Source organism: Arvicola amphibius, chromosome 2, assembly GCF_903992535.2.
Source record: "Arvicola amphibius chromosome 2, mArvAmp1.2, whole genome shotgun sequence".
NCBI lineage: Eukaryota > Metazoa > Chordata > Mammalia > Rodentia > Cricetidae > Arvicola > Arvicola amphibius.
In genome coordinates, this window is record NC_052048.2 from 178,585,733 (window position 1) to 178,601,541 (window position 15,809).

The following is a 15,809-nucleotide window of genomic DNA, read 5'->3' on the forward strand; positions in this document are numbered from 1 at the left end:
ATCAGGTGTGGTGCTAAATGCCTGCCTGCACTCCTGCATTCTAACATTAGGAAGGTTGAGGCAGGAGGACCACTAATTAAAGGCCAACCTAGGTCACAAGGTGTCTAAGAACACCCTCCATCAAAGAGGAAAAAGACAAAGAAATTGAGCAGGCACATTTGATTCATTCAAAAAGAATTTTTTAGGTATGAAATTTTAAATTAGACATTAGTTCTGTATTTTTGGAGGAATTTAAGTTTAGTTTTTATAGGTCATCAAAGATTATATACAGTTGTTCAATATGCTCTTCTGTTGACGTTAAGATCTCTTAAGAGAGAAATAAGGGCTGGAAAGATGGCTCAGAAGGTTAAGAGAGCTGGCTGCTCTTCCAGAGGTCCTGAGTTCAATTCCCAACAACCACATGGTGCCTCACAGCCATCTATAATGAGATTTGGTGCCCTCTTCTGACCTTCATGGATAAATGCAGACAGAACACTATATACATAATAAATAAATCTAAGAGAGAGACAGAGAAAACTTCCCCTCTTTGTATGTAGAAAATTGGGGCAGCTTGGCATGCTTGCAGTGTTAGTATTTGTTTATAAGACAGTTCTAGCAGTCTAACTTGATTATAGGCTACTCTCCTCATTTAACTAATTTTAACCTTGCTAAGTGAGTCTCAGGATGTCGTTCTGTGAGGTAGGTTTCTGTTCTTACAAGGCACATTGGCCTATCCATCAACGTGTGTGAACGTGTCTCGCTGGATCTCTGGCGCTTCAGAGACTCCTTTGTCCCTTTGCAGCACTTGAGCTGCAGTCATTTGCCTTTCTACTGCCAGCTGGTGCTGAAGGATCACGGCTCTGCCCCTTACACTTGTTTCTGTTTATTGCTGCCTTGCTTTGGCTTTCTAACTGCAGTATTAACCACTTTTCTCCCTTCAGTGTTGACAGAGATTTTTATTAATGTCAAATTCTCTCTTGTACTAGGATCATTGTATTTTTAAGACAGTAAAACCTGCATGTTTTCCAAACCAAAACGGGCATTCTATCATAGCCTACTGTGAAAATATGTTGTCTTTCTCACTCAGTATTGGCTGCAGTTCTTCATTAGGTATAGAATAAACAAACTACAATTTAGAGCCCTCTGTTTGGGGATAACTTTTCTTATATTATATTAGCCTTCCATACTTAACCAAATGATAATGGACTATGTAATTTGCTTACTTAATATGCTAATTATATTATCTCCCTTATTAGGATGTTAGTACCTTCTGAACAAGCCTTTTCTAGAAAAAATATCATTTTTATTAGCATATGTTAATTACACATAACATGTACACATGATGGCTTAAATATAGTTAGAGAACAATGAGTTGAAAGGTACTTTTCTTTTGGAGGCACTGGGGACTCCTGATCGAGATAGCCTAATTTTGCATATGTCCAAAAAAATGCCTGTGAGACCAGGTTGAGGTGTTTCGCTTGTAGTTGGACATTCGAGAAACTTGGGAAAGAGGTCCATAATTCAGTTTAATATCTGTTAACAATTATATTAACAGTTCAGTTTACTTTGTCAGTTTGTTAAAAGAACAGATTTCTCTGGAACTTCTCCATAAGGAATCAGTGAAGTTTTTCATTTTAGGAGTTAGGAAAGAAAAAACAAAAAGTCAAGATAAAATAAAACATTATTGAAATAGAAAACATGCTATAAAACATAAAGTTCTTTGAAAAAGTAAATAAAGTGGATAACTTTTATCAAGATTCATGAAGAAAAAATGAAAACATAAACTATGAATATCACATGTATCTTTGGGTTTTTATTGCTGTGAAGAGACACCATGACCACAGCAACTCTGATAAAGAAAGCATTTAATTGAGGGTGGCTTGCTTACAGTTTCAGAGGTTCAGTCCATTAACGAAGGGGAGCATGTGGCGTGCAGGTAACAGGAAGTCGACTGGCATGCTGAGGGAGTTTGAGAAAAACACTTCAAAGCCCATCCCCATAGTGACACAGTTACTCCAACAAGGCCACACCTCCTAATAGTGCCACTCCTTTGGGGGGTCATTTTCTTTCAAACTACCACAGCATGAAACAGTGCCATCTCACTAGAACTCCAGCAATATGAGAGGAGTAACAAAAGGATACAATAGGAAAAACCTCATCAGCACATTGAAAATGGACAGAAGATTACTTAAAAGATTTAATTTATGAAAATAAGATCTAATTTTCCAAAACTGACATAAGAAATAAAAGACCTTAAAGAATCCCATATTTGTTCCATAGTTGAGTTTGTAATTAAAAATCTTTCAGAAATACTCCAGCCCCAGTGTCTCTATCAGTAATTCTATTGATCATTTTAAAAGCTATAATTAATTCTACATACACTCAGAAATCAGATGAATTCCTGAATCTATGTAAATCCTTTGTAATTATTCTGTGAGAGCTAAGCAAAAATATTACTATGAGAAAAAATTTATAGACTGGGACTGGGGAAATTACTACCAGCAGTTAAGGGCACTTGCTGTTCTTCCAGAGGACCTGGGTTCAGTTCCCAGCACCCACATGGTGGCTCACAACCATATGTAAGTCTAGTTCCAGGGCATCCAACATCCTCTTCTGGTCTCCATGGGTATCAGAAACTCACATAGTATACAGATTGACATGCAGCCAAAACATCCATACACATAAAATTAAAAGGAAAGATAATGTTTGTCCCATTTCATACTTCTAAAAGACAGTTGAGCCTTACAAAATGTCAGTGTGTAAACATTATCTGAAAATCTAAAGACATCCAAGGAGGTTGAGATAGGAGGAGTATGAGTTCAAGGCTAGCCTGGCTACACAGTGAAAACTTGTTTCAAAAAATAAAAAATAAAGTAGAAAAACCAATATGATTTTTTTTCACTCTAAATATTGTGTGTGGGGGGACGGGGTATCACCAACATTTGGTGATTAGATCTATGTAATGAATGCTTAAAAGTAGACACTATAATAAATGAAAAGTCACGAAGTTATTTTTCTTAAGTGTGTCAGCCTGCTAATTTGCTACTGTATTTCTTTACAGTTTCAACTTCTAGCCTCAGCTCTGTTCAAATCTGGCTCAGACTTCACGGCTCTAGGTAAGTAAGCCAGCAGTTTATCCTGTTGCACTAATGTTTGTTTGGATTTTGGTCTCCTGTATGGAGCATTAGGTGAGGTGTGCATTCAAACAATTGTATGCAATTTTTAATAGTGTTAAAAAGGTTACTTCTCAGGCATCACTCGCCAGTTCCTGGTTGCAGTTTGCGGTTCATATGCCACTTGAAGCAGGCTGATAGCAATAGAAGCATGGTCAAATAAACCAATTTTTATAGCACTACTTTGGAATCAACACTTGATTGGGTGGGCTGTTTTCTCTCTGTTCTTTGGGGAATTGTGTGGTGTCAGGAGTTGATAAATGGGAATGAAATGTTTGGAAAGTAAATTATCTTTCTTTAGAAGTAAAAATTGTTAATGGTTGATAAATTGATTCCTCAAATTCCTTTAAGGTTCTTTCCCCTCAAACTTCTCAGATATGAGTATTAGTCTTCATTTCTTATTTAGTATTAATGAATTACTTGAAAAAATATGGTGCTAGGAATGGAATGGTATTAATGGATGATTGAAGTAACTAAAGTCATAGAACCCAGTAGTGTAGGGAATGGTCACATGAAGTAGTGTAGGGAATGGTCACATGAAGTAGTGTAGGGAATGGTCACATGAAGTAGTGTAGGGAATGGTCACATGAAGTAGTGTAGGGAATGGTCACATGAAGTAGTGTAGGGAATGGTCACATGAAGCAGCCTTTGCACAGCGAATGCTGTCAGCATAGTAAACTGCGACAATCCTTACCAGCTGTACTTTAGGCAACTTAAATATATAAAGAGCTACAGAATTTAAGATTACATACACAAGGGCTGGAGAGATGGCTGGGAGGTTAAGAGCATTGCCTGCTCTTCCAAAGGTCCTGAGTTCAATTCCCAGCAACCACATGGTGGCTCACAACCATCTGTAATGAGGTCTGGTGCCCTCTTCTGGCCTGCAGGCATACACACAGACAGAATACTGTATACATAATAAATAAATATTTTTTTAAAAAAATCACATACACAAAAGCCTAAATTAATTAATTAATTGTACCAATCAGTAATGAGGTCAGTGAACTAAACAGACAGTTTTCCAAAGAAGAGATTCAAATGGCCCATAAATGTCTTTAACAGTTTTTATGTAGTTAGCCATCAGAAAAGTGCAAATTAGAACTACATAAATTAGAACTACTGTGAGACTCCATTTCACTGCAGTCTTCAGAATGGCTGTCCTCAAGGACACATGAAAACAAACTCTGGCAATGGATAGGGGAAAGAGAGTCCTTGTTGAGTATTGGTGGTGGTGTAAACTGGTGTAGCAGTTGTGGAGACCAGTGTGGAGGCTTCTCAAAAGCTTTAACTAGAACCACAGTATGACCCAGCTGTGTCATTCCTGGACATGGACCTAAAGGACTCTGTGCCCACCACAGAAATACTTGCACATCCTTTTTAATTGCTGCTCTGTTTGCAGGGAAATGGAACTGCCTTAAATGTCTATCAACTAATAATGTTATTAGAATAGATAATGAAAGTGTGGTGCATGCATACATGGAATTTTGATCATCCATAAAGAAAAATGATATTTGCAGGAAAGTGGGTGGAACTAGAAAATATTGCACTAATTGAGGTGACTCTCGTGAAAAACTCAGAATTAGATTTCTGTGAGCCCCTCCAACAGATCAGTGTATAAGATTGATTCCTTGGTATTAAATATGTCCTTATTTAGTCAACATTATTTATTCATTCACATTGAACTCATGGTCAGGAGGACAAAGCCCTTACCTAAATGAAGTTTGTTTAGCTTCTTGTCTCTGAAAGGCGTGTCACAACTTTTTACTCTTAGAAACACTAGATTGCATCTCCAGGTCACCATCAAACAGCACAGAATTGAACAGTGTGTCTCCTAACAGAACATGAAATGACAGCTGTATGATGCAAGACCTGAAACAAGAAGGCAGACTTTACTGGAGATGTGCTTCTTGCAGCTCAAACATTCTGCCATTCTGCATTTGTCTATAAATATTCACAATAATGCCACAAGTTTTGATTGTGGGACTACAAATCAATTCTAGTGATTAGGTGACTTTGTAAATATAGAATCTTTAATCAAGATTTTATATTAATGTGCATATGTAAGCATATGGTTTTGAGTATGCTAGTTTTGTTACATAGTGTAAAAATATACAGCATATTTTATTTAATCATGTGGCTTTGAAATTTTTTGGTGAAACTACTATATTTGCTCTGTCCTTATGAAAGTATCCTAAGGACCTCCATAGTCCATCTGATGGTGGTGTCAGTTTTGGTTTCCTTATTGGTGATGGTGATGAAAGTGCACTGTGCACTTCCTTAAATGCAGCAAGACTAAGCAGGTAGACTTGGGCGTCCCCTCTGTCTATGAGACCTTATTAAACTACTAACTCTCTTAGGTGATTCTAATAGTGTAGTTTATATGCCCAGGCCTAGAAATGATATGTTGACTGTTAGTTTAACTGATTTTGTATTTATCAAATAACTTGCTAATACAAAGAATTATGCCTCCTTGGAAAAATAAGTTTAAAAAAGGAAGATTAAAAAATATTTTTGGACATAGTTGCACGTTTTTAATCCCAGCACTTGGGAGGCAGAGGCAGGTGAATCTCTTGTGAGTTCAAGGCCAGCCTGATCTACAGAGCGAGTTCCCAGACATCCAGAGATACATAGTGAAACCCTGTCTTGAATAAAAGCAGATGTTGGTGGGGGGCGAGATCTTTATAACAGAATTCCAGTTAGCAACTATAGAAAGAATCATGGTTAGAAGATCATAGTGGTTTATATAATTGCTAGTGACTAGTAACTAATGATCATTTAATTTAGTACTGGGGTTTGAGAAAACAGGGACTTATGTGGTGTCGGACACTTTCGCCATTCTCAGATTACTAATATCAGAGGTAGAAATAAAACTTTATCAGAGAAATTTGGCATAGGCTGAGTTAACATTATGATCAGAGTTAATACCATCGATACCGGTCCCAACTGACAACCTGTGCTTTCCGAGATGATGCACTGAGCAGGGCACAGTATCACTTCTGTAGTATTCTACCTAGACTGCATAAACCAGTGCCTGATCGTAGAACTGTCAAGACAAAGTTAATCCAAATTTAACATGCACACTATGCAACTTTTCTATATGCAACAAAAAATAATCTGTGCCATGAGAAGATGGAGAAGCTGCAGATTTGATTCAGATCAAAGAGACTTCAAATCCAAATGTAGGGGTAGATTTTTTTTTGCTTAGAGAAAAGTGAATAATAAAATGATTAAAACATCAGTGTTAAGTTTCCCAAATTTAATATATAGTGAGGATTAAGATGTAGCTCAGAGACAGAACACTTGCCATGTGCAAGGTCCTAGATTTGTTCCTTAACACCACAGAAAATGTGTATGCATAGAGTTGGGGCAGGGATGGAAGAAAAAGAGGGATGGTTGGTCATATGAGTGGATATTCTGTTCTTAGTTGAAATGAGTTCAGGAATGAGGATGTACAAAACCCACAGGTGCTTCCACAAAAAAGTTGGTGAGTAGGGCATATATACATCCACAATAAGGACATGTCAAGCAAGACACTACCAGCAGACTCATCAAAGTGAAGGTTCTCAATTCTCATTGTACTTTCAAAACCTCTGTGTGTTAGCAATGTCTTGAAAGTAAAGCAATTTGGAAAATTCAGAAATGCATAATAAAGTAAAACGGTTACATTCTCAACTTCACAAGTAAGCTTTGTTACTATTTTGCAGTATTTCCTTCTATTCATTTCTATGATATGATAGTAGACTTTGTTAAGCTAAGCTCAAAGGAAGAATCATTTCCCCTGCAAACTTAAAAAAACTAATAATAATAACAATTTTTTAAAAATAAAAAGGAATGAACTATTCTCAAGGCATTGTTTATTTCCTTCCAGGAAGCTGGTATCTTTGACAATGTTGTGTTCTATTTCTATTCTTTATAAGATTAAAACAAATTGGACCTAAAACTGTTGAGTGGAATCAGTCCAATTTGTGTTCTCCCTAAACTATCACAGCCATGGTTCTTTTTCTGATGGCACACAGCAGGGCTAACATGTCCCAGCTAGCCATTCAGTAATAGGAAAATCATTTGTCATCTGACTATTTAATTTGTATGTTAGAAGTCTGAAGCAGCTGAGAACAGTATACAGACTGACCACAATGGGGCATTGGTTGGTGTGAACTTGAAAACTAAGTGTTGTTTGATGTAAATGGAAGAAAGAATCCTTTATATTAAGAAACCCTGTCTTTTAGGAAAAAAAGTCTTCTACCCTCTGGTATTTATTTGCTTAAAAGTTCGTAATTATTCTCATTAAATATGCTTAGTATAGACCCTGTTACATAGAACCACAATAATAGCATTTCTTAATGTTCCCTGTGTGCTCTACAGACATTGCTTTCTCTTGGTTGTCTATATTTTCACTCAGTTCTCTGGTGGTACTTTCACCTCTGAAGACCTTGCTGATCTTAGCCTGCTTTCCTAAAGATCTCTTCGTTGTCATTTTGTTACATTTTATTACCAAAACATCAGTGGGACAAGCACTCACGATATAGAGGAGTGGAATTTCCTTAATGAAGTAGTAGAGGAATAATCTAGCAAAGGAAAGATGAGAAGTCAGTATTAATTACTAAAGCAGCAGTCTTTCTGCTAGGTTCCACATGGTTGCAATTAATGTGCACAGAATTCTGTGAAGTAAAACAGGATCTCACAGTTGTACATCTGTGAGGAAGTGGGTGCTGAACGCCAAGGAGGCTCATAGTGCCAAGTCCACACTGCTGCAGCCCTCCCCCAGGGCAGTGCTTCTCAACCTGTGGGTCAGAACCCTTTCACAGATTTTACCTAAGAAGATCGGAAAACACAGATGTTTACTCTACAATTTATGACAGTAGCGAAATTATAGTTATGAAGTAGCAACAAAATAATTTTATGGTTGGGGTGGGGGAGATCATCGCAACATGAGAAACTGTATTAAAGGTCACAGTCCTGGGAAGGTAGAGAATCGCTGCTGTAGGTGCTGTGATCTGGTAGAACCAGGATCACATTGGTAGAGTTTAGCTAGTTTTGAAGCCTGTCTTGATTTTGGTTTCCCATTGTACATGATGCTGGTAACATTAGTTTTCTGCCGTGTTGAATTTTTGAATGCGTACATTTGTTTTCTTTTCTTCCCCAGGCTTTTCAGATGTGGATCACACCTATGCTCAGAGAACTCAGCTCTTTGACACCTTAGTAAATTTCTTTCCTGACAGCATGACTCCTCCTAAAGGCAATCTGGTAGACCTCATCACACTGTAACCTGGGGAGTCAGTGGAGGACGTGCTAGGCTTAGACGTGGAGACAGGAGTCGGAGTTTGCTGTTGGCGTGGGCAGAGGTGACGTCACAATGACTGAGGACTGCATCAGTTTTGAAGGATCCTTATTATCACAAGTTTTAACCCTCTCCTTCGTACCTGACCTCAATCCCCTTTTCCTCATGCTCCTGCATTAGGCTAATAAAGTGAAATTGCTATACTTCCCATTTAATTATGTATATTTTCTTTAGCTTTGAAGAATTAACAAATATTAATAAAAATTAGGCTTTTCCCTTTTTTGCTTTCCAATTTTTTTAAAAGTTTCTTTTTAGTTAGGAAAACAGCACTCACTGTTAGTAGACTCAGTACAGTGGGAATTTGGGGTTTTGCTGTTGGGTTTGGCCTTTGTTTCCCTTTTCTCCTCTTTCCCCTTTACTTTCCTCCATCACAGCTGTTGTAGGTGATGTCACTGTTTAGTCTCATTCTTAACAGGTGTGTGTTTCAGTTGGTGTGGGTTAAGCTGATATGTGTAACTGTTGACTTCTCTTGTATTATATTAAACAATAGAGAGGTTAGAGGACTTCAGTTTATACTTTTTGCCATACAACCAAAAAGCGAAACTCGATTGACCCAGACACCTGATCAGAAATTGGTATTTCTATATTGATATTTTATAGTAGATATTACAGTAGCCTTTGGCTTCAAATCACAAAGACCTGAAACCAAGGCTATCATCCAGAAACTTTCAGAGGTCTGCTATAGATGACCAGCAGGAGAGATGCTGTCCTGAACACTCTTTCATTGGTGTAGTTTGTAGAGATTTGGGAAGGAAATGACTCTCCTCTCATGAGTTATGCAGAACCAGTGCTCTTGTTCTCCTCTGAGTTATCTTTATGTCACAGTTTTATCTGGGAAAATGGGTTCCAGAGGTGCGTTTTCATTTTTTTCTGATGTTTCCCTGTTGTTGTCAAGAGTAATGGTGTGTGGTTGTCCTGTGGCATACAGCCGACAAGCATTCAGTGAGCATGAGGACTGGGCTTTTTTAAATGGACAAAAGGAAAAAAAATAATACCAAGAGTTTTTCACTAGACAGAAAAGTACAACAAATTGCCCTTTTCATTGTGCCATTTTTGTGTATGCAAGAACAGAGGAGCATACCTTCCTATTAAGTGTTGTGGAATGTAGCATGAGAAACATACATCTGGACAGTTGGTGTTCACAGTTGCTCAAAAAGTGTGTCATTAGTAGCTGGTAACCCACCATGTTGAAAGCAGAATTTATATCCACATGCCAGCGATTAAGGGTGAGTGACTATGAAATTGACCTGCACTTTCAAAAAGTGTCATGTATAGGAATGAGATCTGATAAGTTTTTTCCCTCTGTCTTTACTTCATGGTTTTGCTCTGAGGATGAATGAGAATATATTTTTGTCGGTTGAGATGAACAAGAATATATTTCTTCCTGTTGTAGGATTGAATCATGGCTTTTAAACTTTACAAGCATTCCAAAGCAATCAGTAGTAATTTATTAAACATGTAGGTCCTTATATTGTGAAAAATATGATGTATAGTTTAGCAGGTAACAAATTGTATAAATATTGAATAATCAGTTAACTGTACATTTGAGTAAATCCTTTCTATTCAAAGACTTGCAATCCTAAAGTGGTTCTTCTGACTAACAGCCAGGAACATAAAGTGTATATCACTCATTTTGTCTAAGACAGATGTAAATCAATAGTTGACAAAATGAACTTGAACTGGAAGCTGCCAAAATAGAAGAGCCGTGGCTGAGCACTGTGAACTCTGGCACCTTGACAGTACAACCAAATGGAATTCTGCTGCTTACCACCTTTGTGTAGGCGCGCTTCCCCCTGCCACTCCTAAGCTTTCCCATCAATTCCTCAGAGTCTATTTTTTGGATGAAATTCATTTCTTGACCTCAATGATTCTTTTTTCGCTTTAATTAACTGCTTTTCTTTTCCTGTTTTTATAATGCCTACTTTAATTTCATCTTTCCTCATTTCTATTTAGTTTGGAATTTTTCATTTTTCACTACCATATTTAAATGGTTGAATCATAAGAAACCACTTAGTTGCCTGAGTGAGATGCTTTCACTGACAGTCAGTTAGAATCTGTGCCTTGAGGATTTAGTGGGGGCACTGCCAGGGATAACTTCAGAAGGTGCAGGGCTTTGTGTGTCCAGGACCAAGGCCGACATGTCGCTCACATTTCACATTAGAACCCAGGTTTAGAGCTGTATAGATATTTATTTAGTAAAGAGTAACAGCAGATATTATAATTTAAACAATAAAATTAGTATTTAAGTAACCAAATACGTATACTTTACTACTTAAAATTTCTTTCATATTCTAGCTTAGTCCCAAATTAAAACACTTAGCTTTAGATACATTAGTTAGTGGGAAACTGTTTCTTTGACTTAATCCCCAGTTTCAGCCTCAGCTCCATCTTTTTCTAGCAGAACATATGACTTTCAATCAGAAATAAGCTATAGATATCTGATGTTACTTTCACCCTTGTATTCTGTAAGAATTTGAATCACAAGTCACTTTACAAGTGCATTTGCATTTTATTGGTGAATAGCATGAGACTTTGCTTGGCCACCAGTTTGTTTGATTCAGAGTTATGTCGTGTTTCTACACACACAACGTAATTTAGAGTTGGATTCCCACCTCTATGTTGTTAAAGCTGACAACAATATTAACCTTTATCAAAGTCCTGTTTGGATATGGTTTCCATTTCTACTAAAACTGGCCATTCTTTGTCTAGGGAGTAAACAAATAGAAAACAGCGGAAAGTTAAGTCACTGGCTGTTATAGAAGAGTATGTCAGATTTAAGGCCCAGTGCTTGCTTTGTCTATAAAACTATATTGAGTAAAATGCGTAGTCTGTGTGTAAGTGTGGGCAGTTTGTCGTCCCACTGGCTCTCCCCACATCTGCCTTAAAAAGTTACATGGAAATACACAGCAACAGTTTCATGTGACAAAATAGGCCTACCATCTTTACAGGTAAAAACTAGCTGAGGAACTTAAACCGTTTAGTGGGAGACAGAGATTGTTGCTTAATAAGTCAAAAAAGAATGTTCCTTATTATTCTCTGAGTTATATTCAATTTCATGGTAATTATGCATATAAAAGAGTTTCTTGTAATTATTTTTTGTTGGATAATTGTGAAGTACTTGGCTGGCTGAGTATTCTGTGGCGGTTGGGACTTCGGGTTTGAAGTGACTTCTTGGGAGGAAGTCATGATAGTCTGCACTTTAGACAAAGTCACAAAAGCTCTTTTAAAATGCCCTTTCTAGCACTTGCTTTCTTAAAAACCCTTGCTCATCCTTTTGCAGAAATTCTTGCCTGAATTTTTATCGAGTTTTAGCTAGTCTGTGGTTTAAGATGTGTAGGCTGTACAAGAAAAAATTTTTTCTATAGCTGCTGGAGATATGTCATAGAGGTCTGTATAAGACAGTATTTACAGATTAAGTCATTGGGCTCTTTAAAGCAGTTTTTGTTTTCTGTATTAGATTAATAATACTAATTTTTATATGTTGCTTTTGATTGTGGGTTTAGTCTGTAATTTGTCTTACCGTTGAAGTGATTTGGCTATCTAAAGCTTCTAGTATATGTCAGGTAAATATATATATATATTATATATAAAATCTTCTCTATATAGGTGTGTCAGTTGAATTTCAGAGTTTTCACATATGTTGAAATTACCTGGAGCTGACTAGTACAAATGAATGACATGAATAGTTTGCTTGTTTATGTGGGTTATTACAGTCTGTTGATTCATCACCAAATGCTCTTGTTTTCTTAATAAATGCTATCTCAGATTTTATTTTTAGATGACTTTTTAACCTTAAATTCATTCTTCTCACCAATTACTGTGAATTGTGTTTCCATTTCTTTTCCTTGGCTAATTTAACTTTATTCACTACTTCCTAGATTTTTCTATGACACTGTTCAGAACTGTTGTATTGCTTTTAAAAAAAATCAAATCATTGTACATCATACATGCTCCTGTGTATGACAAGAATAATGAGATTAAAAATGTATATTGGTAAAGAAGTAATAACATTTAGATATTGCTATAAAATGTGTGTGCGATTTTCATTTGGGGATGGCTACGGCAGCTTTCACTGGAAAGCATGTTTCAGCTTCTTTTCCTGGTACTGGAAACAGCTGTCATAGAACTATTGGCAGAATACACGTTCTGAAAGAAAGCTGGCCTTTGGCGATCAGTATGTCACCTCTGCTGTCACCCTTTCTTTTGGTTGTATTTTTAGCCGACCTTTTTTCTGTTTCTACCTCCATCAGTAGCACTGATTTTCTGTTGAAGTTGAAATTTGTGCTAATAATTGACTGTTAGCATTGTGGTACATACCTTTAATCCCAGCATTTGGGGAGCAGAAGCAAGAAGATGTCTCTGTGAGTTCAAGGCCAGTCTATCTACCTGGTGAGTTCCAGACCAGCTGGAGCTGCATGGTGAGACTCCATCTCAAGGTGTGGGGGCAGGATTATTTCTAATACAGTTTGAATATTAGAAATGGCTTTTATTGCCACTAAATAATTGATATTACTTATTTTCTTAAATAAAAATAATATAATGATATAAATGTCTCTTCTCATGAAGAACATGAATTTAGGGTAAGTGAGATAGCTCGGCAGGTAGAGTTCATCCTACAGGACACACATGGTGGAAGGAGAGACCTGCTTCCCACACTTGTTCCCTGACCTCCACATGTGCACACATATACAAAATAAGTAAGTAAATGAAATTTTTAAAAATTAAAAGAATATGAACTTAGATTCCACTCTGAGTGGCTAAATTGCTTTCTCAGTCATAAAGCCAGTGATAATCATCAGACCATAACATCTGTAGTCTTTAGCCTAAGGGTCTAGGGAGTCCTTAGTCCGTACAGTAAGTTAGACTTTCTAGTACTCAGAGAGAAATACCTTCTGGAAAATTCCTGTTAGTATCTTTTTCAAAAGCCACAGATGAGAATTGGAATCATGTTCATAACACAGAAAGCAAAGGGTGGTTCTGGTTTCTTTTACATACTCCAGCTGTGTGTAAATCTGATCTGCAAATGTGCAGTCTTGTCCCCAAACACAACTGGGCTCGCTTGGATGCCATCCGACAGTGGGATCAACAACAGAAAAGGTGGCAGTGGCAGGGTGTTGAGTGGGGAAGGAACCAGTTCTAAGGATTATGAAATCATGCATCTTCCTTTTCTCTGCTACACAGGTAGCCCCAGTAAGCTATTATATGTACACGTACCTGAGATGTGTTGACCTCAGGAAGGAAGCTACAAAGGAGAATGAAAGTGTACTCAAAAAAACAAAACAAAACAAAACAAAAAAAAACCCACAACCTTGAAGGTTCCCAAAGCTAAACTAGGCAGAAAGCACTTTATTATTAACCTTGAATAATTCTGTGGATTCGATGCTAGGAAAGAAGTTATCAAAGTGGCGGGGGGGGGGGGTCAAAATTTGTGCTCTGTATAGTCTTGAGAAAGTAGCATTTCCTAGGTAATTAACCTTTTTCCTCTTCTTGCAAATATAGACCTTAGAACAGCCCAGGCCAATCTTTATATTTTAAAACTAGGTAAGTAGTTTTCTACATATGGCTGGTTCCTTGATAAGCCCACCGGGTGGGGCGAGGGGGGACCTACAAGTGAAATGTTTCACCGTGCAGTTTGGGGCCTCACAAAGGACTTGCTTAGTCATCATTTCTGAGCTATCACTGAAGCAAAGCCCTGGACCATCTTGCATACTAGCCTCAGACCCAGCAAAGGGCTTATGTGCTTGAGCCGTAGAAAACCAGCCTGAAGTCATCGTCAGTCTTCAGTTCCCTCCGCTGCTTGGTGGATGCCAAGTTAGTTGGCAGAAAGGAAACACTGTGTGCTCCATATGCTGCGAGCCCACGTGTGCCAGTGAGAGTTGCTTGGAGACTCTTGGGAACTTGTTTTTCTCCCATGTTAGCAAGTCTCAAGAAAGTCCTACAGCTTAGCTCCTGTTACTAGGTTGGTGTTCATTTATTTACTAAGCCCCTAAAATAGAAAGTGCTCATTGTGTGCTTCAGATCCATATAGAATTGCACAGGCAGGTTTTGTGCCTTGAATTATTTTTACCCAATCCTGGTGGTTCTATTTATTTGTCCTTAGTATTGCAGGTTTCTGATAACTTTATGCTTTTAGGTGTTCTACACATCTGTAAAATGATGGATTAAATTGGAAAAAGAACCGAGAGTATGTTTCAGTTCTTTAACAGCTGGCAAAGCTTCAGATTCAGTTGCAACCAAAGGCCAGAAACCATTCGTGCTGCCTGTATTTGGCAAGTGACTGCTGAGTGTATTGCTGTATTTACACCCTTGCCATGCAGCGGCTGCTGAGAACAGAGGTGTGTGTAGCTTGTTTTTAATATGTCTGCTTCTGAGGTCATAGAGCACTTGTTCCTTTGCAAGTCTTGGCCTAATTTTGCATGTAAATGCCAATCGTGCCTGTGAGAACACAGAAAAGTAATTGTCAGCCCAGCCCACTTAGTATTAGATGCCAGACTCCAAAATGCAAGATTATGTATCACTAAGTTTCTATGGGGAGAGAATTTTTTTTTTAATCAGAATGAAGAAACACACAACAAGCACACAGAAGACGACTCTCAGAAAAACAGGGGGGCACTCAGGAAGCTGAAGCCCCAGATATATAATTGTTTTTCATGGTTTTATGAGAGAAAGATAGTGTGTTTATAAGCTTCCAGAGGTCACTCATGACCTTTCCTAACATTACTTTTAGCCTGGGCACAGACGCTGTGCTTGTGTTCTTTAAAAAGGCCAGTCTGCCTTTTGACATGTGTACAGTGTCTTTTGAAATCAGTTAGATTGAATACTATTGATTAGCCTTCATGTCTAGTCATCTGCTCAATGTAGAGGTTGCAAAAGAATGTGGCTTTTTTTTTTTTCTGTGAGCAGATTTTTTTTGGGGAGTCTATACGTTTACTTTTCCTCTTTGAAAAGAAATATTACCACCACTCTAAAGCTATGCGCAGCTGAGTCTCCAGTCCCAGAAGAGTACAAGGAAGCTAAGATGAGGACCTTTTTCTTACCTTAGCCCTGAGAACATGCGGTCTTCCATCTCTGGAGGAGACATATTTACAATCCACACAAGACAAATGGTAAAATGTTTAAAGTCAGCTGTTTGCTTTTGTGAATACAAGTACTAAGTGACCAGAATTAAGATGCCATCTGATAAAGAACTTCAGGGCCAAAGTTTTGGTGGAAAATGGATAAAGATCACAGTAACTGGCGGTGGTGGCATACGCCTTTGATCCTAGCACTCGGGCGGTAGAGGCAGGTAGATCTCTGAGTTGAGGCCAGTCTGGTCTACA

General features: G+C 37.8%; 1 protein-coding gene across 2 annotated transcripts in view; it reads left to right on the plus strand.

Annotated features, from left to right (window-relative positions):
* The window catches only part of Mkln1 (muskelin 1), a 127,914-nt gene extending 118,921 nt beyond the window's left edge, over positions 1-8,993 (plus strand). For both annotated transcript variants that reach the window (XM_038320221.2, XM_038320222.2), the window contains 2 exons: positions 3,041-3,095; positions 8,296-8,993. In XM_038320221.2, coding sequence (XP_038176149.1) covers positions 3,041-3,095; positions 8,296-8,417 — 177 coding nt within the window. In that variant the 3' untranslated portion in view covers positions 8,418-8,993. The remainder of the gene's footprint in view (positions 1-3,040; positions 3,096-8,295) is intronic.
* Positions 8,994-15,809: the final 6,816 nt, after the last annotated feature.